Here is a 27,759-nt window from a genome sequence, read left to right as displayed (position 1 = left end):
ATTTATCACTTACAGATATTTGTGCAACATCAAGTGGCTGAATGTTATCTATAGCACCTTTAACTTGATATCATAGGTAGTGCCCACATAACTAGTCTTTTCTCCGCTTAAGGGGAGACTTGTTCATATTCACAAATCAAAACTATACAGTATTATAGAAATAAAATAAATAAATACTTGAATTGTGCTTTAGGGTGGATTGTCTTTGCTTTAACTTCCATTAAAAGGCCCCTTGTTCCCGGGCTCATGTCCTTCATTGTTCTCTTGCTCTCTCTGTGCAGGTCGAATAGAGAATGCCAAATAGACCAGCATCACCGCAACCAGTGCCAGTACTGCCGGCTGAAGAAATGCTTCCGCGTCGGCATGCGTAAAGAAGGTACATCAAATCATACCAACTCACTATTATACATATGTAACGCTTTCAACACAATACCACACACTACTTACCACACTATAGAAGGTTAACCCTTCTATGACAACCTGATTTGATTCCCAAGCATCAGTATCCTGGAGAAATTTAGAAGTAAATATAGTAGCACCACATAGACTGCAGGACATAGTATACACCAAATTATCAATTAAGCAATGCGAATTTAAATTTGGCCCCACTATTACTCATGCAATCCGGATATGGCATGAAACACAAAACAAATATTCTAACCCACATAAATGGCATAGTCATACTCCCCTATTCAATAACAATGCACTCCTGATTGGAAAACGACCTATAAGATACCCTAAATGGGAAAAGCAGGGCATACACTATTTGGGGGATGTTTTCAACAAACGGGGTTGGTTTGTTGACACTACAGAAGGTTAACCTTTCACTACCACAATACAGAAGGTTCTATTTCATTCTGGCTTCCGCTCAGCGTCATTCTGCACTAACCTCACTTCGTGCCTAGCACTGAATAAAAAACTCCACAATGTACCTTTACATACCGACATCCGTCTGGCCACACCCCTATCCGCTTACCTTCATAAGCAGGTGTGTGGTCACCTACTCGCCTCCTTCTTCACTTTCACCACAAGGAAGTGCCTTCGGTAGATACCCACACTTGACGAGGTTGTTTAGTTGAAGAAAGTTGATACGTGTTTACATTTTTTCTTGCTTTTTTCTTCTCTCATATATTTAAAAAGAAAAAAGCTAAGTCATAATGTTTACCTCGGAGGGTCGCGCTCGCAACGTCACCCTTCACCAGCGGTTCTCCATTGCCGCCTCTGTCATACGTCTTGGAGCGGGGTTGAGGCCTCTCTCGTGGTCGGCAGCCACGCCCGGTAGGCGTCTGATGGATAGTTTGCCCGAGCCATCTCCTGTGCCTGGTTCCGGCTCTGGTTCCTCTGCTTCCGGGGAGTCGTCCGCTGTTGGGCGGCCGGCGCCTTTGGTTGCGGGGGATTTGAGACACAAACCTTTTGCTCAGCTCGCTCCCGTCGCAAGATGGTGGCTTGTAGACGCGAACGGCCTGGTTTTGGTGAGTTGCTGGAGCCGGATGAGGATGCGTCTGATTCTCCATGGCCGATGGAAACAGAGGACTACATGGTAGAAGCGGACGGGTTCTTGTTCGAAGCCCCGGTGGAGACATGTCCCCCGCCCGTCCAGGTAACACTGGAGGGGGGTGAGATGTCTCCTTGGGATTCCTCGTACGCAGATGTTGGGTTAGAACCTCGGACTCGGCGGCGGGATGCCCTGCTATCAGCCACATCAGAATGTGGCTCCTTAACCAGTAGTCTGCTGCATTTGAGGGACGCGAGCTCGGTGGGGGAAAGTATGCAGGGGGAACTGCGTGCTTTGTTCCCCGAGCTCATGGTGGCGGCGGCAGTCGCAAACGGCGTGCCGCTGCCGCAGCCACTGCCTGTTCCTATCCCTGACGATCTCATAGGTCATCTATGGCAACGCCGCCCGGTGAGAGGGGTGGACGTTGTCTGTCCATTTTTCCCCTCAATGGAGGCCTACGTCCGTCAGGGACAGGTGGTCTCCCACATCATGGGCCTTACCCCTGCCTACGTGCAAGTCACAAGGGTAGTGGGTTTGATAGAAGGCATGAAGGAGGGCATGCCTCGGCTTGATAGGCCGATGGCGGCGCTCCTTTGTCCTGAGGTGGTGTGGGAGCCGTTACGGAAGCCGGTTCCCCAAGGGAAATCGGCGAGGCGGTTGGCGTGACCAGTCATTTATCTCCGCGACGCAATCTCTGGCTGCCACTTCTAACATCGCGCAGCTGGCGAGATTCATGTCCGGGATACTGACGGGCGGCACGGAGCTGACTGATTTACAACATGATCAGCTCGCCCAGGCGGCAGGAGCCATCCTGCATCTGATTCAGCCGCAGGCTATAGCCGCTGGGAAAGTATGTGCCCTGGCCAGTCTAATCCAGCGCCACCTTTGGCTGGAGCAGGCGCGTGTGCCGGAGAAGAAGAGGACTCCACTTCTGACGGCACCCCTCTCCGATGCTGGACTATTCGGGTCAGCACTGCAGCTGATGACCTCAACCTGCAGGGAGATGCAGGAGGAGCGCTCCGTGCTCCAGCCTCATTTCCCCCCGCCCGATGTCGCCAGTGGAGTCAGATGGCAGGCGCGTCGTCGAGGTTCCGCCGCCATAGCCGCCGCTGCTACCACCGCCACTGCTGGACCTTCGGCGAAGAAGGCCAGGAGGAGAGAGGGCGCCTCCGCCACTGCAGCCGGCCCATCTACGCCCGGAGGTGACGGTAGGGATCGTCATGACCAACCGCCGATCGTTTACCGTCCCTCCGGGGCTCCACGGGGTGGCAAGTCCCGAGCGGCTCGTGGCAGGTGTCGCTAAAAAAAGAATTGACTTTTTCCCTCTGTGGTCCCCCCCTGTTCCCTTCCCGGCCCAAATATGATTTTGTTAAAAGAAATAAAGAGTCCCTCCTAAAATGTTTTTGTTACAAACTGTGTGTTATTCACCAAACATATGATGGGGATGCGACGTGTGAATCTTTTGCTAGTATGGGTTTGATAGGAGGGCTAGACGTTACATTCATGTTAGAGCTTAAGCAAGGCCTGCAGCCTACACTTGGTTGAAAAAGGTTTTTTCTGCCTCGACCTGAATCTTCACATAAAGGTAGAGGTTAGTTGTGTGCTCTGTTGCTTAAACAGTGATATTGAGCCGCAACACTATTGTGTTGGTCTGCAGTAATGCTCGTATGAAAAAGTACCGCGGCTCAGCTGCTCTCTCTCTCTATCAGATTTTCTGTGTCTTACAACATGGATACGGGTGTCGGGTTCACACATACACAACTTGGCCTTTGTTATAAACCCTGTTCACAGATGTGTCTGTGGCTAGCGTGCATTGAATTAGCTTTGCGCTGTTCATTAGCATTTTGCTACTTAAGGTATCGTATGGCTGTTTGTTGTTGTCGTATGCAAGGGTTGGGCTTGCGAGGGGGTACCGGATAAACCCCTCCTTCCCTCTTCTGATTGGTCAGGGGGTTTATTGGACTCTCTTTTCATTCGGTCAGGGCCAAGCTGTTAGGCAGCTTGGCACAGGGGGGGGGGGAGGGTTTCCCAGACTCCGCACCTATCACAGGCGGTTGAGTCTTGGGTTTCCCCCCGTCATAGCAAACATCACTAGGCATGTTTCTATTGGACGACGGCTTCCGTGAGTTTTAGACCCGTATGTAGGGTCTGTTGTTGTCAAGTTGTCGGGCAGGGCGTAAGAACTTACTGTTCTACTACGCTCGATATATACGTGTAACTTGAGTCTGTTGGTCACATGACTCAATGTTACCGTGACTTTTCAATCTATGGCTCACGTGGGAAGTCTCTCTGAGGAGTCCCGTCTCTCCTCTGTGGTGAGGGTGGCGGGATGTAAGAATGTAAAAAAAATGTACCCTCGGCCGCGTCACGTGGGATTCATGTCAGTCGGTGTTTCTTTCTTTTTTAATAATAAAAGAGTGAAGAATATGAAGCACGACAAACTTCTTGTCGTTCTCCCAGGCGACTTGAAGGACCAATGTCTGGTGTCTGGTTAGACTATCCATTGATGTGTTTGGGTCTCGATGCGTACATAGTGCTGGCTCGGGGTGTTTCTGTTAAGAATCATGCAGGAGGCTAGTACGCCTTGGTTGCTTGTTATTAAAACAGCGTTTTTATAGGGCAACTGGGATGGGGGATTTTTTCCTCTTCCGAGAGCCTGTTACTGGGTCTCAACGGATTCTTGTTCATATCTGGGGGATGTTAACGGAATAGATCAGGACATAGGTAGAGGGGTCTCACGCCCTTGGGGTGGGCCACTGAGCGTGGTACAAATGGGACCGTCTGGGTGGCGCCCTCTTTTCATGTTTTAGATCGACACGCATACCTACCCCCTCTCCTGGAGTGGGCATGTCGGCGTGGTTAGGGCATGGGACTGGTTCTGGTCACGCTGGTCCAAGTCAGTTAACCCGTTGCCCGCCGGGGACGCAGATCTGCTGTTCTGGTACCCTGAGGGACTTGTGCTTTTTTCGGGGGGAAAAATGCCGGGTCGGCCTGGGTGTCACAGGGTTAGGCGTTATGGAGACCCTTTGTTGGGTACACGTTGTACCTGACACTATCATAAAGGGGCTGGTTCTCCTTTTTCTTTCACTCCTCTCTCACGCATGGTGAAGAGGGGGCTGTTGGGGTGGTCTTCTGGACCTCCTCTGGTAACCCTGTGTGCTTCCCGAGCCGCCGGGCCCGGTCCGAAGTAATGTTTCGTTGAAACCGTAGGCCTGGGATAACCCTTTTTTGGAAACTGAAACACTTGTGCTGCGGTATAGCTGGTGTATACCCGCAGGTGTGTTTTGGAGTTTTTTCTTGAGGGGTTATAGGAACAACCACCGTATGTGGTACCAAGAGGGTGGTTGATTCCCTGGTGTGTTGGAGCAGAGTCAACTCCCGGGTTACCCGGTTGAGTGTGCACCTGCACGTTCATGACGTCTGCCAATCGTGTCAGCCTTCTCTGCCTCGACCCCTCTGGGTGTTTTTTTTTTGATGGAGGCTTTGTCATGGTGCGCAACAATGCCAGCATACGCCCCTTCCGCCGGGGTGCTGTTTTCAGTTGACCCCTTTGGCGCCTGTCTCGTCCGCAGTGCTCCAGGCTCGGGTCTACAGCCTGCTGCCTGGTTTCCCCGGTGCGCTGCCTGCTTCCGTTATGGTTAACCTTTTGAGTGCTTCAAAGTTACGGCCATGCTGACTGCCTGTGTTGCAGGGTCAGTGTGCCAGGCGGCGTACTAATGGGGGGAAGGGCCCGCTCTTGGAGGGGCCCTGTCCGAATACGCTGGCAATGTGGGGGGCGGTGTCACTAAGTGACCGCCTGGTGAGGTCTTGATGCCTGGCGTCATTGACCTCTCCGGGCCCCCTTTTTCCAGGGGGTCCAGTCCCCTCAGGGGGTCTGAGTCTTCCTTCGCGCTCCGCTGCTACGGCCTTGCCACGGGGTTGAGTTTGCTCTTGACTCCGTGATTTTTGGGGGCAGTAACGAGTGTTGTTCCTTCCGTTCGTTCCCTGGTGGCATGCGGGTTGTGCGTGTGCGTAGTCGTGGGGTCAAGCCACGGTCTGCTCACCCTGTGCGTTGAGTTGCTTGAGTTCCTCTTCGCACGGTCAGATCCGTCTCCCTCCTGTCCTCCAATAGGGAGGGTATCCCTCCATTAGGGAGGGTCGGGGGGCTCGGTCCTCTCCGGTCTGATGGTTGTGGGGGGCCTCAGCGGGGTACATTTGTCGAGCTTCTGGCTTCCGCTCAGCTCCTCTTGTGCAGAATGACGCTGAGCGGAAGCCAGAATGAAATAGAACGTAAGGTTACGTATATAACCAAGTTCTATGAATACTGGTGACGCTCAGCGCCAGGACGCCACTGCGGCCCTTGACCTCGCCTTGTGGTGAAAGTTTGGGAAGGAGGCGAGTAGGTGACCACACACCTGCTTATGAAGGTAAGCGGATAGGGGTGTGGCCAGACGGATGTCGGTATGTAAAGGTACATTGTGGAGTTTTTTATTCAGTGCTAGGCACGAAGTGAGGTTAGTGCAGAATGACGCTGAGGTTAACCTTTCACTACCACACTACAGACGGTTAACGCTTTCACTACCACATTACAGAAGGTTAACCTTTCACTACCACACAACAGATGGTTAACGCTTTCATTACCACACTACAGAAGGTTAACGCTTTCACTACACTAGAGAAAGGTTAACGCTTTCACTACCACACTACAGGTTACCCTTTCACTACCACACTACAGAAGGTTAACGCTTTCACTACCACACTACAGAAGGTTAACCTTTCACTACCACACTACAGACGGTTAACCTTTCACTACCACTCTACAGAAGGTTAACCGTCTGTTAGTAGTGTGGTAGTGAAAGGGTTAACCTTATATAGTGTGGTAGTGAATGGGTTAAAGAGGAATGTTGGATCCTCAGCGCTATTTAAATAAATCAATGAATCAATAATTCCCCCCCCCCCCCAATCAAATAATCATAACATTTTAATGTTTAAATCGAGGATAACCCTTATTTTCAATGGAGCCAAGATCACAAAATAAAATGTACAATATAGATATATACATACTGTATATATACTGTATATATATATAATAAAAGGTTACACAGACATTAACTAAAGGAAATTACATTCTAAAACATTGAGATTTAAAAGCATGTTTCTAAAATGGCCTAAGGGTATACCACCATTCTGTGGATTTTTAAGGTACGTTGTAGATGAATTAGGGATACAAAATCTAAAAGCAGTCTTACCACATTCAGAATTGCCCTGAGAAACATTCCAAGCCTGGGAGTGGGTTTCTTAAAGCTCCTACACTCCAATCCACAACAGCAAGGCAATGTATTGGTTTACCCCAGACACATAAACTGGCACCAATGTTCGTCTCACCTCGCAGAGAGAGAGGGACAGACAACTTTTTCTACAGGGTACAATGACGGGTAACATGATTATCACAAGTAATACATCTAAGGGCAGAATGTATAGAGGCTTAAGGGTACCAGCAGCTGCATGTCGCTGGATTACATTTCTCAGCACGATCCATGCTGTGCGTCACACTGGATACTCAGCCCCTCCTCCTTTACAACTAATGTAAACTAATGGGACCAATGTAAAGAGCACTTAATCATACTCGCAAACAAACCTGTTGACTTTGGGAGCACTGTAGCGCTTTGTGTCCAGACTGAAGAGTGGTTGCGCATTACTTTGCATTGGTTTCACGGAAAACTAGCCCAAGCTGCGGGTGTCCTGTATGAAGCGTGGCATGGGGTCTCTACCCTTAGAAAACATTGTTGATGGATAGGAAATAGGGCTAGGGGTCCAACATTTGGAACTTACCCTTTTTAGTAAGCTTCTGGGGTATGTTGTGGCAGCCACGTTGCATAGGGGTATATTGATTGATTGATTGAAAATTGTATTAACAGATTGCAGAATGGGTACAATACAGTACAGCTCAATACACACAATTGTTAAGGGGATGCAGACCAGAGAAAAAGACTTTCGTCTTGTTTACATCAGGGTCCCCCATTTATATCATTAGTGTAAACAGGTTGGCTCGTGATGATTGGAGATGTACAGTATGAATGCAGCAGTGTTGCTAACACTATGGGTTGGAACCCAAAATATGGGCCTGTCTGGGATGGGTCCAACATAATGAGTACAGGGGTATTTGGTAACAATTTACATTAACTGGACATTAATAACACATGAATTACTCATCTGTTGAAGTATTATGCTTGTGGAATAACATATTCATAACACATACTTGTATAGTGTGCTGATGAGGGAGGTGGGTGTACTGTGACCCCACCTACATATGTATTTGAATGTGGTTATACTGTGTATTTCACGTCCTTTTGAGATACCATGGCAGTTTTCTATGTAAAACTGTAGTTTACCAAACTACTAGCTAAGTAGATAAACTAAATCGTACCCTCTACTAAAACTACTTTGAATAAGTAGTTCAACTACATCCAACCTACAGTACATCATGCAAAATGATCAGACTCAGTCTGAACACATAGAAACTGGTATCTATCTTCTTGTCTGACTCTGGAGAAGACGGTAAGCGCATTTCCCATAATATTGGCATGTTCCTTTAAACTAGTAATTTAACTATGTAGTTAGCTACTCCCCAACACTGGGTATACATTTACATTACGTTGCATTTGTTTTATGACACAGACACACATACACACACACACACACACACACACACACACACACACACACACACACACACACACACACACACACACACACACACACACACACACACACACACACACACACACACACACACACACACACACACACACACACACACACACACACACACACACACACACACACACACACACACACACACACACACACACACACACACACACACACACACACACACACACACACACGTGTTCTACACTCACATTCTGTTACCCTGTGTACGTATGTAAACAGCCACAAATGATTGGCTGAAAATAAGCTCCTCTCATCCAGAAGATGATTCAGTGAAAACACAGCACGTCTCTCTAATAGCAACAGGCCTGACATTTTCCCAACCTTCCTACCCAAAATATTTATACTGTCAACCATGTTTCCACTCCCTCGCTCAAACCCCCGCGGCTGTTGTGCTTTTAGAGTTGGGGGGCAAGCGATTTGCAATTGATTTGCATAAAAAATAAGGGTCATGCTCACCTACAGGTTCAGCTGTTCTCTGTGCCAGTGGTTCTCAGTGAGGTGTCAGGCGACCCCCAGAAAAAAAGGGGGAATAGTTTAATTCCTCTATTTGATTCACTAGAAGTTAAGCCAGCAAGAGAATATATAACAGTGACTACTCTGTTCATGGGTTTCACTCTCTCCAATGTTTTTTTTTTATCCACTTTTTCTCCCATTTTCTATATTTTCTCCCATCCCAATTTCGTATCATCCAATTCAACCCTCCCCTGTCACGAACGCTGTTTCTTGCCTCCCACAAGCCGGCTGCAATGTGGACTAAGTCATACATAGCACAAGTCCCCTCCGGTACTTGAGGTAACAGCAGTCGCATCTTTTCACCTGCGCAGCTCGATCTCTCAGTGGCGAGGAGTAACGCGTGGGAGGCTCACGCTGCCCCCGACACTTCCTGATTCTACTGCGCAGGCAAACCAACCGACCTGTAGGAGTCGCTGTCCACAACGCCCGATCCCCACCCATCAGTTTCCCACCCCCTAATACGGCCAATGTGTATTAGTACGGACGACCAGCTAAACTGAAAGCAATGTGGAGCGCTGGGATCGAACAGGCGATCCCAGCGTCTCCGCATTCGTGGCGAGCGCCTTGCCCACTATGCCACGTAGCCGCCCTCACTCTCTCCAATGTTATCTCAACAGTATACAGACAGTTATGGAACTCATTAACAATATGTTCTCAGATGAGGGGTCCCTGAGACAGAATGTAATCAAATGGGAGTCAAATGGGAATGTGTATCAATGTGGGGGTCCTAATGTGTATCAGTGTGGGGGTCCTAATGTGTATCAGTGTGAGGGTCCTAATGTGTATCAATGTGGGGGTCCTAATGTGTATCAGTGTGGGGGTCCTAATGTGTATCAATGTGGGGGTCCTAATGTGTATCAGTGTGGGGGTCCTAATGTGTATCAATGTGGGGGTCCTAATGTGTATCAGTGTGGGGGTCCTAATGTGTATCAATGTGGGGGTCCTAATGTGTATCAGTGTGGGGGTCCTAATGTGTATCAATGTTGGGGTCCTAATGTGCATCAATGTGGGGGTCCTAATTTGTATCAATGTTGGGGTCCTAATGTGCATCAATGTGGGGGTCCTAATGTGTATCAATGTGGGGGTCCTAATGTGTATCAGTGTGGGGGCGCAGCCCGGGGGAAAAAGAAAAAAAAGGAAGACAGGAATACGAAAACAGAAAAAATACATGCAGGCCAGCCAAGCAGATAGAGAACGGACGGACATAATACACCAGTCATACTACAATACAAAACTAGCTCATGGATTTTTTTATGGCGAAAAGCTGGGTTTTGAGCATGGCCTTAAAAGTCCGTAGAGTGCTTGCAAATTTTAAGTTTAGTTCCAGAGTTTCGGCGCTGCGACTGCGAATGCCCGGTTTCCCTTCGTCACCAGTCTTGTGTGTGGGATTTTAAGGAAGATTTGATTGTTTGATCTGAGGGATCTGGAGCTGGCTGATTGGACTAAGAATTCCTTTATGCAGGCTGGGGCGAGACCGTTTATGGCTTTATGTGAACATGAGGATCTTGAAATTAATTTGTTGTTTTACCGGGAGCCAGTGTAGGGATGCAAGGACTGGGGAGATGTGGTCCCTCATCTTGGTGCCCGACACGAGCCTGGAGGCTGCGTTCTGGCTGAGTTGAAGGCGGTTCATGAATTTTTCTGCCACACCAGAATAGAGGGCGTTGCAATAGTCCATCTTGAAAATATGAGAGTGAGGATGACCCTCTGAAGGTCGCTGGGGGAGAGGAATGTTTTTATTTTTGCTATGGTGCTGGAAGAAGCGGGACTGAGCCACTGCTTGCAGTTTCAGCTCAGAGTCAAAAAGGACGCCCAGGTTTTTGACTTGGGGTTTTATCAGGGTGGACAGAGTGCCCATGTTGTTGGTGATCTGGGTGACATGGATGTGCCGAACAGGATTATTTAAGTTTTGCTCTCATTTAATTGCATACAGTTTTGTGACATCCACTCCTTGATATTTCCCAGACAGTCTTTTATTCGGGTAAAGCCAGTGGGGTCATCTGTGGTCAGTGGTAGGTAGATCTGTGTATCATCGGCATAGCAATGGAACGAGATGTTGTGCCGAGTGATGATCTGACTGAGGGGGAGCATGTAGAGGTTGAAGAGAAGGGGAGTCAGGATCGAACCCTGTGGGACTCCGTGGGTGAGGTTTGCTTTCTGGGAGGAGCAGTTTGTGACAGCGCAGACACACCAGCCTCGCGCGAAGTCAGGCGGGCGGGCGGGCGACCAGCGCTTCATGTTGGCTCCCATGTTAACGGATGTAGCTGTGCCCACCAGCCGCACGCGGGCGCGCGACTCGCGGGCTGGAATCGATCGTTTCCGCTTTGGTTGGATTCAGAGGCGTGCGCCACACACATTTTCACAGAAATACACTTAATATCTGCATTATTACCACACATATAGATGTTGTTCAACCAGCTAATGTGTCTGTATCTTTTCCAATACAAATAAACCATATTACTATACTTTTTCAGGAGTACAGTCACACTGATCATCATTCTAAAATGAATTCTAACATTCTAATTCATTATATAATAACTGGTTATACATGCAAAATGGACAATAGAACACTGGAACTGGAAATCTTTAAGAAATCTTCAAACAGGGACTGACTTCGCAATAGACTAGGCATTTACAGCTGTTCCAATGTAAATGTGCCTTCCTCCGTGCACTTTCGCCCGCTCTGAAGTCGGACTCGGTGTGCCCGGCCACGCGAGTGTTCTCGCGCGGAAACCCGCGAGTGCCTGCGAGCGGCTGGTGTGTTTGCACTGTTAGGCTCACAGAGAAGGTTCTGTTTTCCATCAGGGGTACTAATGTGTATCAATGTGGGGGTCCTAATGTGTATCAATGTGGGGGTCCTAATGTGTATCAATGTGGGGGTCCTAATGTGTATCAATGTGGGGGTCCTAATGTGTATCAATGTGGGGGTAATGTGGGGGTCCTAATGTGTATCAATGTGGGGGTCCTAATGTGTATCAATGTGGGGGTCATAATGTGTATCAATGTGGGGGTCCTAATGTGTATCAATGTGGGGGTCCTAATGTGTATCAATGTTTGGGTCCTAATGTGTATCAATGTGGGGGTCCTTGGCATGAAAGAGGTTAAGAACCACTGAACTATGCTGTGTTAACATAATACAGCTTATCTTTCAGTCTGGTGATCTTGTTACCGTCATTACAATGGACTCCTAATACAGTAATAGCACTGTATGACAGAGTTGTTACACCTTACACTTGATTTACAATGTTGTGGTTTGTTCTTTATTAAGGTTCGTAATCATCGTAGAGCTCCGATGTCACAATCCTCTTTGTGCAGGGATTTGTGGCATGATTCATGACTAAACCCTTTCACTCTCATAATTTACTGTGTGTGGCCAAAGGGGCTGCTTGTGCTGCATTCCACTGCAGCATAAAGACATTGGCATTATGTGATTGGCAGCCAAAGTGATTCAGCTAGTAACCAGACACAGCTTAAAGTCCTGATGAAACGGCTAGCAGAATGCTATTTGATTCCAAATAGTTAGTTACGTGTTTCCTGTAAAAACAGGAAGCTAGGGAGGGACTTGTTTTGGATATTGATTGGCATTTATAGTAGCCAATAGTGCAGAATGTGCATTATGGTCGACCCATTAGCTAGCAAGCAAATTTTAGCAACATAGTTAGCAACATTAGTAATGTTAGCTAGCAAGCTAACATTGAACATTTGTTCAATTTAGGTAAAGAGGTCAGAGTGCTAGCTCAGTTACAATGTGCTGTAAATGTCATTCTAGAAAGCATTTCATTGGACGTAAAATTTGTATACTGTGTGCTGGATGACTGATTTATATTATTTTTTTAGCTTTCCAGGAAATTACAAACATCTATTTTGATTCATAACTGATTCAGTGTGGATGTCCAATCTAAATGTCTATACGTCTATAATTGGAGTCCAGTATAACTTTACCACAGACACCCCCCTTCTGTTATATCCCAGTGCACTCGTGTGACCTTATACACTCTATTAGCTTATGGCACAGGGCTGTATGCCAGAGGCATGTCACCTGATGCCAAGGTTGAATAGCACAAGTGGTAGCTGTGGCCTATATAATCTGCATTGAGCTGGAAGCCAGCCAGCGGTTATATTGAGCTTGGTTATTAATGTGGTGAGGCTCGCTGGCTACTAGTGGCTATAGTGACACTGGTCGCAGTGTTTCCATTGTTACCTGCTGGAAACAACTTGATCACCTGTCACGGTTTCACCCGTCCGCTGGTGGAACCTTTTCAAGTTCTTAAAGGAACACGCCGACATTATGGGCAAATGTGCTCACTGTCTTCTCCAGAGTCAGACAAGAAGATAGATACCAATTTCCTCTCTGTGCATTCAGTATAAAGCTATGCGGCTGCAAGCTAGTCCAGTTTAGCACAAATGAATGGAAACGGATACGGACCAGCTAGCCTATAGGTGTAGACCAGAAACACCTCTCCTGGAGTTTTAAGTTGGCTAGTGGTCTAGCCTAGAATTTTGTATAGTTAAACTTACATATTTTGAAAATATTGTATTATAATCACTTCAGGCATATTTTATGCCAACAGGGTGGACATGTTTAGTTTGGACAGAGCAAGTAAGCAAACTTGTACAAAGAAAATTTGAAGGGAAAAATCTTTTATTTGAAAAATCTATCAAAAGAAATTATCTGAAAAGAGTGGATGATCTTTTCTTAAAGGGGCAAATTCCGAAATATGACAGTGTAGACAGTCAATTAAGGAAGACACACAAACTCTACTTTTTGATTAAATACAAATATGATTATGTATGTACAGGACACCAAAATTCACCCTACAGCGATATTCACCCAGCTATGCACTGAATGCCCTCTGCCTCAGGACAGGGTGTAATAAGATGGTAATGTTGCCAAAGCAATGCAGGCTGTCGCCCATGTCCAAGCAATCCTATTTCACTGTATGAGTAAAGACCTATTACTGTTAATTAATCTGAAGAGTTTACGATAACACAATTGGATCAGGGCCGTCAGAAACTTTTAAAGTTACAGGTATTTATAGTGGCAGCAGTTGTTAAAAGTCTGCCCCCCCCCCCGCCCCCCCCCCCCCCAAGCCAACATTTAAATTGCATTAGTACTGTGGGATTTAATTGGTCCTTTTGGATAGAGCAAAAATGCCGCATAGCCAGTCGTGTGTTGTGATTTAACTGAATAAATAGAGCGTCCTCACACTCAGATCTGTGCAAGAAAATTTCGTATTATTCAGACTTTTTCAGAGAGGCATGAGCAGCTAACAAATAATTACACCATGGAAGGCTAACAGAACCATTAACCTAATCATCCAAATCTTGAACCTTCCTGGAATTGAACTTCATGGGTTTGTGATGGATTATTAGTTAGTTGGTAATTTTTTTTTACAAACATGTACCACAAATCCAAAGACGTTGTATATTGTTATAAATTGGTGCAAAATATACGTAATATGTCCCCTTTTAAAGGAAACACCTGTGGTTCCTCCCTCTCCCCCTACAGCAGTTCAGCGGGGCCGTATCCCTCCATCCCACTCAGGTATCAGCCCCACCTCCCTGGCAGGTGGCGGGGGCGGTGGGGTGGGGCCAGGACATGTCGCGGGCGACTACTTCAACGGCCAGCCTGTCTCGGAGCTCATCTCCCAGCTCCTCCGCGCTGAGCCCTACCCCAGCAGCCGCTACGGGGCTCCCTACGGCCAGGCGCAGATGCAGGGTTCGGGCGGAGGCGGCTCCGTCATGGGCATCGATAATATCTGTGAGCTGGCGGCCCGGCTCCTCTTCAGCACCATCGAGTGGGCGAGGAACATCCCCTACTTCCCAGAGCTCCCCGTCTCAGAGCAGGTCAGTCCAGTGAATCCTAACACTAAGACTGATTACATCCTTTCTTCAAAGACCTAGAATGCTATGACTTCTTAGGGCTTATCATTCTGAATCAGAAACTAGTGAGACAGCATGCATTTAAAAAATATATATTATTATGTACTAGGGATGTCCCGATCACGTTTTTTTGCTCCCGATCCGATCCCGATCATGTGATTTTGAGTATCTACCGATACCGATCTTTCCCGATCCGATATTTAAAAAAAAATAAATAAAAAAAAAAAAAATATATATATATATATATATATATATATTATATATTATATATATATTTTTTTTTTTATCCCAATTTCTCACATTACATTCACCCTGAATGTTGACGTTATCCAGGTGAAAAATTTACTTCATTCAAGCGAGGCATTGCAATCCTTGACATAAATCATTTGAACATGGTCATGTTTGTTGAATAAAAAATAAAATAAAAAATAAAATCCCGAATGTGCCGATCCCGATCTTCGGAAAATCACGTGATCGGATCGGGACATCCCTATTATGTACTACTATGTCTATATACTACTATCTACTATGTACTATGCTGCTACTATGCCTATACTACTACCTACCATGCTAATAGGTCTATACTACTATGCACTAAAGTTCGCCACTGTTTGACAAACAATACCACTGACCCTTAGCTGCCAGAGAGATGTACCCCTCCTGCTGACTGGTCGTACACAATTTGTAAGTCGCTTTGGATGAAAACGTCAGCTAAATGACTAAATGTAAATGTACTCTGCACATGTCTTACCTTCAGTATCTCCACAAATACACTCCTGGTAGACGTTAAATTAAATGTCCCAACTAGACTGGGCTGTTGGCTTCCCATGGGTCGGGTATGCATGGGTTGGGGGGAGGGGCCCTGTAGGGGTGGAGGCCTGCTCCCTTCTGTGCATGTTCCCTGGCCTCTTCCGGTCTGACCTCAGGCACAGTAGTGCCTTTTAAGGAGCCATGGGTCCATTGCCTGATATTGCCTGAATTTCATTGCGACAGTGGCTCAGGAGGCAGAGTGGTCGTCTGGTAATCGGAAGGTTCCCGGTTTGATTCCCGCTCCTCCCGGACAGCATGGCGAAGTGTCCTTGAGCAAGACACTTAACGCCTAATTTCTCCCGATGTGCAGATTGGCACCTTGCATGGTTGCCTCCGCCATCAGGAAATGGATGGGTGAAAGTGAGGAACAAAATTGTATATATGGATAAAGGTGCTATATAAATGCACCATTTCTACTTATTATTCAGTCTAAAATGGTCAGATAATGACTTGCAAAAAGGTGGGAGTTTGTCTAATTCAGGGGCTGCAGTTACAAGACATCCGGATCTTATCATTTGGGTTCTGGTCTGGAAACAAACTTATAGTTTGGTAAAAAAAAAGTACCCGTTTCACTCAAGTTTGTCCTGTATGTTACCCTCTCCGCCCACAGGTGGCGCTGCTGCGACTTAGCTGGAGTGAGCTGTTCATCCTCAACGCGGCCCAGTCGGCCCTGCCACTCCACATGGCCCCCCTGCTGGCTGCCGCCGGCTTCCACTCCTCCCCCATGTCGGCCGAGCGCGTGGTTTCCTTCATGGACCAGGTCCGGGTGTTCCAGGACCAGGTGGACAAACTGACCCGGCTGCAGGTGGACGCTGCTGAGTACAGCTGCCTCAAGGCCATCGCTCTCTTCTCGCCGGGTAAGTCCACACAATAACAGATTTTTAGATGACAATGATATGCCATTTGCAGGGGTGTAAAAAGTACCCAGAAATTATACTTAAGTGAAAGTATGGGTACCGTCTCAAAGTAAAATTCAGAGTATCTGGCTAAAAACACACTTGAGTAAAAGTCTAAAAGTTTCTTCTTTTAAATGTTCTTAACTCTTTCTGCGCCATACCCGAGAAAAGTCGGGTTTCGCCGCCATGCGTTGAGCGCCATACCAAAGAATTCTCAGATTTTGATCCTTTGATATTTTTCCTTTGATCCCTGTTCTATACACTCAGCCAGAGCCTAGGTCTCCCTGGCACATCTGCCTACGTTGGAATTGCAATGACGATCGAATCTCACCAGGTGGCAGTATCGCCTACCTTTTGAACTCTGATAGTTTAATAATAATAATAATAATAATACATCTATTTTATATAGCGCTTTTCCAGGTGCTCAAAGACGCTTTACATGGGCAGGAGAGACAAACTATGGCAAAACAAAAAACAGAACAAAAAATAATACATGACAAAATAAAATAAAATAACACCGACAGAATTAGAGGTCAAAAGCAAGATTGAAAAGGTGAGTTTTGAGGGCTGATTTAAAAGATGTCAGGGTGTTTGCATCACGGATATGGCTGGGGAGGGCATTCCAGAGGGAGGGGGCAGCAGCAGCAAAGGCCCTGTCGCCCCAGGTCCGGAGCCTGGTCGTGGGAGGTGTTAGGAGGTTGGCATCTGCAGACCTAAGGCGACGGGTGGGCGTGTGACGGTGGAGGAGGTCGGACAGGTAGGGAGGGGCAAGGTTGTTGAGGGCTTTAAATGTGATGAGTAGTATTTTAAAATGTATCCTGTATTTGATTGGAAGCCAGTGGAGGTCGTGGAGGACAGGGGTGATGTGATCAGAGCGACGGGTGGAGGTGAGCATGCGGGCAGCAGAGTTTTGGACATATTGGAGTTTATTGAGGATAGTGTTTGGTGAGCCGTAGAGGATGCTGTTGCAGTAATCTAGTCTTGATGATATGAATGCATGAACCAGTGTTTCAGCAGCGGAGAGTGATAGGGAGGGGCGGAGACGAGCAATGTTCCGGAGGTGGTAGAAGGCCGATTTGGTTATGTGGTTCACATGGCGGAGGAAAGAAAGGGTGGGGTCCAGGATGATGCCAAGGTTACGGACGTGAGTGGAGGGGGTGACAATGGTACCATCAATATTTAGGGTGAAATCCTGGGTGTGGCTGGTGAGGGATTTTGGACCGATAATGATGATTTCTGATTTATTGCAGTTTAGTTTAAGAAAGTTATTTTGCATCCATGTTTTGATGTCTGTGAGGCAGGTGCTGAGGGTGGAGAGAGTGGCTGGAGTGATAGTCTTGGTGGAGAGGTAGAGCTGAGTGTCGTCTGCATAACAGTGAAAACGCAGGCCATGTTGGCGGAGAATCAGACCAAGTGGAAGGATGTAGAGGATGAAGAGCAGGGGACCAAGTACTGAGCCTTGGGGGACACCATGAGTGATGGGGGCAGTGGGGGATTTGCAGTTGTTGATAGAGATGAATTGGTGCCTGTGTGAGAGGTATGATTGGAGCAAGGTGAGGGGGATTCCGGAGATGCCAACGGAGGACTGGAGACGAGTGATGAGGATGGGGTGACTGATGGTGTCAAAAGCAGCGCTGAGGTCTAGGAGAATGAGGATGGAGAGGGAACCAGAGTTTAGTTTAGACAGTGTCTGTCCTGATCCCTCTCTGTCCTGACTGCCTGAATGCCTTCTACAACAGAACTTTGTTTCCACGTCTCTGATTGGCCAGGTCATTTTTGGTCATGTGACATGTACGCCCAATCGTGGGACCGCAAGTTTCTACACTGGTTAAGCTTAGGCGCTCTTTCGAAGTTGGTTAAGGTTAGAATTTGTCTTAGAGCATGGCGATAGAACGCCTGCCCTGATTCCGACGGTTAAGCTTAGGCACTCTTTCGAAGTTGGTTACGGTTAGAGTTTGTCTTAGAGCATGGCGATAGAACGGCAGGTAGTTTGCAGGCTGTTAGACCCGGAAATAGGCGCAGAACTTGCTGTCCCACGATTGGCGCACATGTCACATGACCTGGCCAATCAGAGCACAAAACTCGAACGCGGAAACGAAGTTCTGTTGTAGAAGGCATACACGCGTCCTGACTCGCTCTGAGGGGGAGGAGTTCTTGCAGAGCAATCGCTCTGAGATTTTCTCGCCTCTAAACCTATAGTTTCCCGTATACACGAGTATACACATATAAACGAGTAATCGCGATCGACGATGGGATCACTGGGATTATTCTTTTTGGAGTACCTTCTGGCTAAGGTAAGGTACATTCTATGTCTATTTTACCGAACCTAAATTGTGCTTTTTGTAACGATGGCATTTTCGGGGTAAGATGATTTTGTGAAGACACATATGTATATGGTATATACCTTTGATTTGGAAGTATTTGGGGTTTCAGGCGATCAACCAGAACGATTTGGGCATATTGCATAATTTTTTCTCTGAAATGTAATTGAGTACAAGTACAAGTATACAAACCTAATAACACTTGAGTAAAGTACAAATCCCCAAAAACAGTACTTAAGTATTGTAACAAAGTACAATTAATCAAGTACTTTACACCCCTGGCCATTTGGTGAACACCTACTGTATATGTAAAGTGCCTCATGACGTGGGGCTCCCTGAGGCAATATCTGATCACATGGGGGTCTGCAGCCTGATGTGTATCTGCTGACGCAAACCTACTGACTCCCATCCAGATCAGGCTGCTTGGGGCGACAGGTCTTTTGCTGCAGCCTCCCTCTGACTGCCAACACCTACTGTCCTTAGAAACAACCCTCAAAACCCACCTTGTCACTCTTACTTTAACTGTTTTTTGTTTTGTTTTGTTCTGTCTTTTGTTGCTTACATTGTAAAGTCTTTGAGCACTATAAAGGCGCTATATCAATTGAATATATTATTATTATCAATTTGGGGATCTTGGACGTGATTTATTTTTTTGCCACGATACCGATTGCCGATCATCTATCTACATATCTGTAGATACTATATCAATATCCCTTACCTACTCCCTTACCCTTACTTACCTAGTACGCTGCTGGCCAGTATGACTATAACCATACTGTCTTTATACCTGTATCACTGTACATATTGGTATTACAACTCTGTACATACAGCCGATTAGCACTACACTCAGTAGTACCAATTTATATATTTTATACACAGTTTAATCAGCTGTACATTGTATATTACTATTGCACTTTACTGTTACATTTGCACTCTGGTCGGATGCCAAATTTCTTTTCATTGTATTCTACTGCTGTATAATGACAATATTTTAATCTAATCTAATGTAATCTATGAGCCATATCATCTGATACACTGGCGAATACAGATCTTTTTTAGTTTTGTTATAGCAGCTGCAGCTGGTATAGCAGTATTATAGGTCAGTCTACATTGCAGGTGTCATTTGTTACGTCTGTCTCAGACACTTTGTAATAGTTCCACACCAGCAACATGTTTTAGGTTAGTTAGCATGCGACGACGACACCCAACTCCGCTGAGAACTGGCTAGGGCTGTACCAAATGCTTCGATCATAATGTTGACATTCAAATTCTAAATCAACATTAGAATTTATATTTTTATTATTATTATTATTATTATTATTATTATTATTATTATTATTATTATTATTATTATTATTATTATTATTATTATTATTATTATTATTATTAATTGTTTAAACCAATGGGTTTTTTCTTCACAGTTGCAGATAAAGATTAGGCTACACTAATATTATAGTATTATACTATTATAGTATATGACTCGTCATACAAATTTAAATAATTGATCACATCACATTTATCATAAATGATGTAGCCTATCTGCATCCGCTTGGCACTCGGTGCTCCATCTAATCAAGATGTCACCATCACTTTCGTACCAACCGTGCCCTTATCGGATTATTTATGTTGACGAAACTGATGAGTTATATTCATTAAAGAAAGTTGATTTAATTAAAAAGAAAATCCTAATTTAATCAGATTAATCACTTTATTCAAATTGAGGATTTAGTTTGAGGATACAAAAATTATAAAAATTATGTCATAAAATAACGACCAGACATTCAAAGCTTCGTTCGAATACTTCAATAGAAGCTTTGAATATTGGGTGGCTACGTGTCGTAGTGGGCAAGGCGCTCGCCATGAAATCTGGAGACGCTGGGCTTGCCTGTTCGAGCCCAGCGCTCCACATTTGCTTTCAGTTTAGCTGGTCGTCGTACTAATACACATAGGCCATATTAGGGGGTGGTAAACTGATGGGTGGGGATCAGGCGTTGTGAACAGCGACTCCTACAGGTCGGTTGGTGCGCCTGCGCAGTAGAATCAGGAAGTGTCGGGGGCAGCGTGAGCCTCCCACGCGTTACTCCTCGCCACTGAGAGATCGAGCTGCGCAGGTGAAAAGATGCGACTGCTGTTACCTCAAGTACCGGAGGGGACTTGTGCTATGTATGACTTAGTCCACATTGCAGCCGGCTTGTGGGAGGCAAGAAACAGCGTTCGTGACAGGGGAGGGTTGAATTGGATGATATGAAATTGGGATGGGAGAAAATATAGAAAAATGGGAGAAAAAGTGGATAAAAAAAAAAAAAAGCTTTGAATATTAAAAAATTACATTCTGTACAGCCCTAGAACTGGCTCAAGTTTTTTTTGTGTCATCAATTGGTTTTCGCAATCGGCATGTAGAAAAGCATTACCGATCTCACTAAATATCTGCCGATATAACGATCGGCGGCCAAATCGATGGGGTTCCCCCTACTGAGAACTGCTGTCCTCCTACAGCATGTAAAACCCCTGTCTGAGTCACTTCTACAACCCCCCTCACCTTGTTTGTTCTTCCTCACAGACGCGTGTGGACTGACCGACCCGACCCATGTGGAGTCCCTGCAGGAGAAGGCCCAGGTGGCGCTGACCGAGTACGAGAGGATGCAGTACCCCAACCAGCCACAGCGCTTCGGCCGCTTACTGCTCCGCCTCCCCGCCCTGCGCGCCGTGCCGGCCAACCTCATCTCCCAGCTCTTCTTCATGCGTCTGGTGGGCAAGACGCCCATTGAAACATTGATCCGAGACATGCAGCTGTCTGGGAGCTCCATCAGCTGGCCCTACGCCCCGGGACAGTGAGCCCCACCGGGGCTCTGGAGTGAGACGTACGGGGATCAGACAGACAGGATGTTTGTTTTTCTTTTTCTTTTTTTCGTGCGTGCAGGTTTAAGGATATAACATTTTTGGCAATATAAACAAGGGGTGATTCGTTATACAAGGGGGGTTTTATTAAACACGGGTATCTGAAGAGAAGGCCTGATTTTAATTTTATTAATTTTATTAAATTTATCACGATTTAATTCATGGAAAAAATCTATATGTAGTTTACAGATTATATTCAAGTTCAAGTCCAACATTAGTGTCATGTGTATTAAAAATACAATGAAACACAAAGGACACACCATCCCAAAAACAACACATAAAACACTACAGGCCTACATAGGTGTGTCAGCTGTGTATGTACAGAATGTAAGTAGATCAAAAAGGGGAAGGATTTACGTTTCCAAAGAGGATTCTTCTTCATCTCAACAAGATTCTAAAGGAGGTCCAGGTTTAAAGCGATCCCTCAGACACGTGGGATATCGGCTAAATCCTTCCCACAGCAAATGGAAATTAATGGATGTTATATAAAAAGGGTGACAACAAGACACTTTGTATACCCTTATGTACAGTATGTATGCCAGCACTTCTCAGTTCCTTGTCTGTCCTCTACTCTGCCTTGTCTGATCCCTCGTTTGTCTCCTTCTGAGCGGAATTCCGGGGCTTTGAAACACAGACTTGTAACGAAGCGAGGCCATGGTGCCTGTACTACCTCCTCCTACATCAACCCCTAATGTGACTCTGAGCCCAGGCTCTGTGCATCCTCTCCGCTCTGTCTTTTTAGTGATTGTGATCAATAGCGTAGTTGCCGTGTACACAGATACGCAGATGACCTCTTACTCTCTGCTGATTAACCCAAATTGCCATTGAATTGTTTAGGTTGCCGGGGTCACGGTAAGAACCCATCTCCTCATCTACCGCTACACCAATGATTGTGGTGCCATACTGTAGCAATGCTGCTTTATACTGCAAAGTATCTTTACAATGAAATCTCCTGAGAGCCTTTTCTTGCCACAAGTGGGGGGGATTTTCAGCTCATACCCATATTGTCTGCTCTAGAATGTATCCATTGCCAGTGTGACATCCCATAACGTTGTTACCAAATGTAACGTCAGACTAAATATCATACTGTATATGTTGACAGATCTGGAGATGCCTGTGGTATAGGCCGCAGTATCTGGCTCAAGTATCTGGCTAATTTGTTAGGCCTGATTAGAGCCAGTATGCTATCTTTAAAGCTGCAGTGTGGAACTTTTACATAAATGTACTTCCGTTACGTCTAAGCCCCTTGCCAAACGAGTTCACACAGTGCTGATGAAGCCCACCACCGCCAGGGGACTCTCTCTGTATTTCTCAGTATACTGGATTAGTGTCTGTGTAGACATTCCCGCGCTGGCGCACCGGTAGTGATGTGTTTTACATCAATCAGCAATGGTTGGTTAGTTTGCCAGAAGCCCAGAGTGGAAGAGAAGAACAACAAGAAGAACAACGGTAGCAACGGAGTGAAAATGGTGGAAAAGCCCAAGAAATGTTTCTGGAGTAGATGTTCCAGATAAGAATAAGAAACTCACCTTCAGAGGATGGAATGTCCAAAATATAAAGCGATTGACAGTGAGGACGAACACGGATAACTACTTACTCTCAAAGGTTTCACACTGTAGCTTTAAGAAGATGTGTTTAAATAACACAGGATGTTCAGTCCCTTTATAAACATAATAGGTCTTGTTGAATTTTTTTTATTACACAACCTGGGTTAAAGTTGTGTCGCTATTAACTAGGGCTGTCAAGCAATTAAAAAAGAGTCATCTAATTAATTACATGCTTTGTGATTAATTAATCAAAATTAATTGCATTTATCAATATTTGCCACGAGAAGCATTTAAAAAATATTCCAGTATTCCCACTCACACCGAGGTAACTGTGGTTGCCTGCCGCGGTCCAGCGATCCCCAGTCAGGACGACGTATTGAGCTTCCGCTCTTCCGCTCTGTGTTCGCTGTCGTGAAGCTGGTGGATTCTGGACATAGTTGTATTTCTTGATGGCGGCTGATGAGTTGTGTCAGAGGACGCAACCTGTACAAGCCTCAATTAACCCGCTGCCGGTTAATCTGCCACAGGTAGATTTACTGCCGTCTGAGCGCCTGTCCGAGGCATCATAACGAGGCCGGGGGCTCCGCTTGGTCTGACCTCTGACCTCCAGCTCGCTGCTAAGTGCTTCGCGTTGAGGTGATATTTCAGGCTTGAAGTCTGATGACACGAAGATCCCTTACTGCACAAACGGCATAGAACGGCGCTCCTGTCAACAGTTGCATCTGGGTGTTATTCTTTTTCTTTTATGTAGATTTTCTATTCACTGGGCCAATCAACACTTTGTCATCTGCTTCCATCGTGTTTACAAAGCTACTGTGGATGGTTGTATTCATGTCCAAATTGTGCTATGCACAGTGACGTATGGTGTCAAGGGGCATCGTAGAACACAATTAATTGGCGCTAATAATCCTTTTAGCACGTTGTTTTTTCTATAATAAAATGAACGTGCTATCTTGACAAACTAGTAGTGGACCAGGGAGTGGCAGAATGTTGCTGAGCTGTCCTGTGACTGTAGTTATTCAGAGAGAGCCATTTCTCTAGCATTAGCTTTAGTGGAAGCACTGAATGAGAGAATATTAGCGCTTGCTGGTCCTCGTTTGACAAAGAGCCCAAGAATGACGAGTTTGAGATGCACTGCGCTAGATATGGTACATCCAGATAGATATCAATCACCAGGCAGCGAGAGGAGGAAGTGGATATGAATGTACAATACAATAGTTCATGTTCACAAAGCCTTTCAACGTTGTCGCACTGATCCGGGGACAGCTTCAATCTGTTCGAGAATAAGGTCATTAGACAAGTGTTCTCGGTCCCAGATCAGGCACTCCTACTTTGAGAAGCTTTATGATTATGTGCCTGTGACCCCCCCCCCCCCCCACCACTACACTCAGTAGCAATATGTTATAGAGCTTTTCAAACCTGACAACATTAACGCTCTAAATGGGCCTGATGCATCTCCTGTTGCAGTGTTTGCTGATATCAATAGCTGAAGGAACTGGGGCGCACGCTGTTCCCCTAGCAACCAAATCCTTCTGGCCAACATACAATACCTAAGCAGAACAACATGAAAATCTTTAGAAATTTGAAGTAGCTGCATGAGATGGGCTTGATTTGACTCTAAAAGAGACAAGCCACGTACAAGATAGAGCTGCTGTCACCTGAAACCCTCTTATATAAAAAAAAAACATATTTTTAAAAATTAAGAAACTAATAATTTTCCAACTGATGCCCATGTTGTATTATTATTATTACTACGATAGAATATGTTATGTATGGGTTTCATGGGTCCTACAGTGTCATGAAAGGTTTTCAGCACATAAAGATCCATGTAAAGTTTTCAATTTAAGGAGGAAAATGGAGTTATAATGTTCTCACAAGTCAACAGTAATAAGCTAAATCAAGTACCCGATCATCATGTTTTGTTTTGTTGTTTCCAAACATTTGTTTCATATGCAGCATGCGGCTGCCCCCCTCTTAGTTAATTAATTGATTAATCGGTAGGTCAAGGACAGCCCTAGAGGACAGCCCTAGAGGACAGCCCTAGAGGACAGCTCTAGAGGACAGCTCTAGAGGACAGCCCTAGAGGACAGCCCTAGAGGACAGCTCTAGAGGACAGCCCTAGAGGACAGCCCTAGAGGACAGCTCTAGAGGACAGCTCTAGAGGACAGCCCTAGAGGACAGCTCTAGAGGACAGCTCTAGAGGACAGCTCTAGAGGACAGCTCTAGAGGACAGCCCTAGAGGACAGCTCTAGAGGACAGCTCTAGAGGACAGCCCTAGAGGACAGCCCTAGAGGACAGCTCTAGAGGACAGCTCTAGAGGACAGCCCTAGAGGACAGCCCTAGAGGACAGCTCTAGAATACAGCAACTATTTTGCCCTCGTATGCTAACCCACAGACTATTTTTCCTGAGCCTATATTGAAGGTATGGTTAGTAAACATTTAATCATTTCTGCTTCTCCTCTGCGGTACCCATTAGAAATATGTAAACCTACCCGATAAGGGATAGCTTAATGGATCGGGACTATTTTCTCACCACTGCGATTACTACAGTTACACAAGGTACTCAACCCTTTAAGGTATAAAGGTTACGCTGTGCTCTGGTACTATGGAGAAGGGGAGAAGGGTTAATTATGTTTGTTCAAACTCTTTTTGCCATGGACTGCGATTCTGTGTGAAAATTGCATGTCCTGCCAATGTACTTACTTGAAAGAAGCAAGATTGTCTGGAGTTGAAAATGTTTTGGTACGCATTTTTGTATTCCCCCATTCATGGTATCCTATGATGAAAAACCAATGATCACGATTGCTGATTAAAAATAACAAATGTATCAACGTGTTCTCAAATCAAAGACTGTTTCCTGGATTTATACTATAGTGATTTTATTGTGTAGTGTTACGTAAAAAAAAAAAAAAAAAGGAAATTGTGTTTCTATTACCATGTCAAACCAAACTGTAAAGAAATTTCATATTGCTGACCATGGTTATTTTTGCATTGCTAGAAATAAAAAAATATACACACTCTTTTTGTGGTTGTTCCAAATTTGTCTCAGAATGTGTAGTGCTCTCTGGCTGTTTTCATATCTACCCTGTGCTATAGACAATTTTCAATGGAATTGTTTCTCCATTGCATTTCTTCAGTTAGGTAGACCACCGCAACACTTCCGGGATTCTGAAATCATGGGAGGGAGAGCGGGGGGAGAAAATTAATGAATGTAGATGAGAGCCTCGACATTAAGTGGTTGTTGCTACGGCTGTGGGGGTGCTGGAGACATGATCCAAGAGATTTGTATACGCCTGAGTCTCCTGAACACGGAGAGACCAATCCCAAGTCGATCAGCACTTTCTCTGCTGAGCTATAATCGCTTTTCGCACCTACTCCCGAACTACAGATGCGCATATTGCCCACGGAGTCTAGGTTCATCAATCTGCGCATGCGTAGTTCGGGAGTAGGTGCGAAAAAGCAACTATAGCTCGGCCGAGAAAGTGCTGATCGACTTGGGATTGGTCGTGCCGTGTTCAGGAGACTCGGGCGTATACTTACAAATATATTGGATCATGTCTCCAGCACCCCTACAGCCGTAGCAACAACCACTTAAGGAGGCTCTCATCCACATTCATTCATTTTCTCCCCCCACTCTCTCTCCCATGAGCTCAATGTAACGCGGAAGTGCAGTGGTCTATATGCCACCTCTTTACTGTTTTGGGCTGTAAATAAATAACTCCACCAACAGGGGGCAGTAAGAGCGTCACTCTACCATATTGAACTCAATGGGAACACAATAAGAGACAGATAAGTATGAACTCCTTTGACCTACATCTTGTTTGGTTAAACTTTGAGGAAAACATTTACTGTAGTACTTGGCACTGGAAAAACAAATGTCAGAGTTAATGCATTAGGTCGAATTTACGAACAAACACTTAACCTGAGAGCGCTGTAGAGGCTTGGTGAAAACTTCTAATCTTCCCTGTGAACTTCACAAGCCTTTACTGGCCGCCCGGTTTGGAATTTAGCCCAGAGCTACTGTAGCTCTTTGAATTCTACTGGTACTCTCTGTCAAAATGGACAAAAGAGGTTCCATCTCAGTCTCTCAGTACTCTTACTCCCCCTACTGGAGACAGAATGCAGGTACATAATTTCTTGATAAATCTGAGAGAAACCCTTTCCCCTACTGCACTAAGGACACCGCCAGACCCGGCCCAAGCCTTTATGGGGCCCTAAGCTGAATTTGATTTGGGAACCCCCCCCACTGCAGCCACTAGTATTGACTATTGTCAGTACTCTCTATGTAAAGCTCTATATTTGTATTAATCTTTGTAAAAATGTTTATTAGCTAGCCAGCCCCTTAACAAAATATTGTGTTTTTGTATGATTACTGAAATGTAGGTCTAGGGCCTCCACAGGTGCGTTTGATAGAGCTGGCGGACACTATAGGGAGGTGTAGTGGTTACGTCATTGCTGTTTCCGGCCGGTCCACCTCGCAAATTTAATTTGCAACGTATTTCCCCATTGCATATTTCTAAATCGTCTTGTTTAAAACAAATAAAGCATGAACATTTGCATGGTGACGGTGTACCTTTCTGTGTGTATTCATCCACAATCTATAGCTCAACATGAAAATATTCGCAATTAATCGTAAAAAAATTAAATCGCCGAATTTTATTTCAACCAAAAATGCTAGAATG

At 45.5% G+C, this 27,759-nt stretch overlaps 1 protein-coding gene across 2 annotated transcripts in view; it reads left to right on the top strand.

The window, feature by feature from the left end:
• nr2f6b (nuclear receptor subfamily 2, group F, member 6b) overlaps positions 1-26,097 on the top strand; it is a 33,691-nt gene extending 7,594 nt beyond the window's left edge. The window contains exons 3-6 of one of the 2 annotated variants that reach the window (XM_084310987.1): positions 282-376; positions 14,232-14,569; positions 16,026-16,272; positions 21,193-26,097. In XM_084310987.1, coding sequence (XP_084167113.1) covers positions 282-376; positions 14,232-14,569; positions 16,026-16,272; positions 21,193-21,467 — 955 coding nt within the window. In that variant the 3' untranslated portion in view covers positions 21,468-26,097. The remainder of the gene's footprint in view (positions 1-281; positions 377-14,231; positions 14,570-16,025; positions 16,273-21,192) is intronic. The other variant, XM_084310988.1, reaches the window with a different exon arrangement.
• The last annotated feature ends 1,662 nt before the right edge of the window (positions 26,098-27,759 follow it).

This window comes from Notolepis coatsorum (genome assembly GCF_963971535.1).
Source record: "Notolepis coatsorum genome assembly, chromosome: 3".
Lineage (NCBI taxonomy): Eukaryota > Metazoa > Chordata > Actinopteri > Aulopiformes > Paralepididae > Notolepis > Notolepis coatsorum.
Note: the sequence above shows the minus strand (reverse complement) of the source record. Positions and strands in the feature narration are given on the sequence as shown.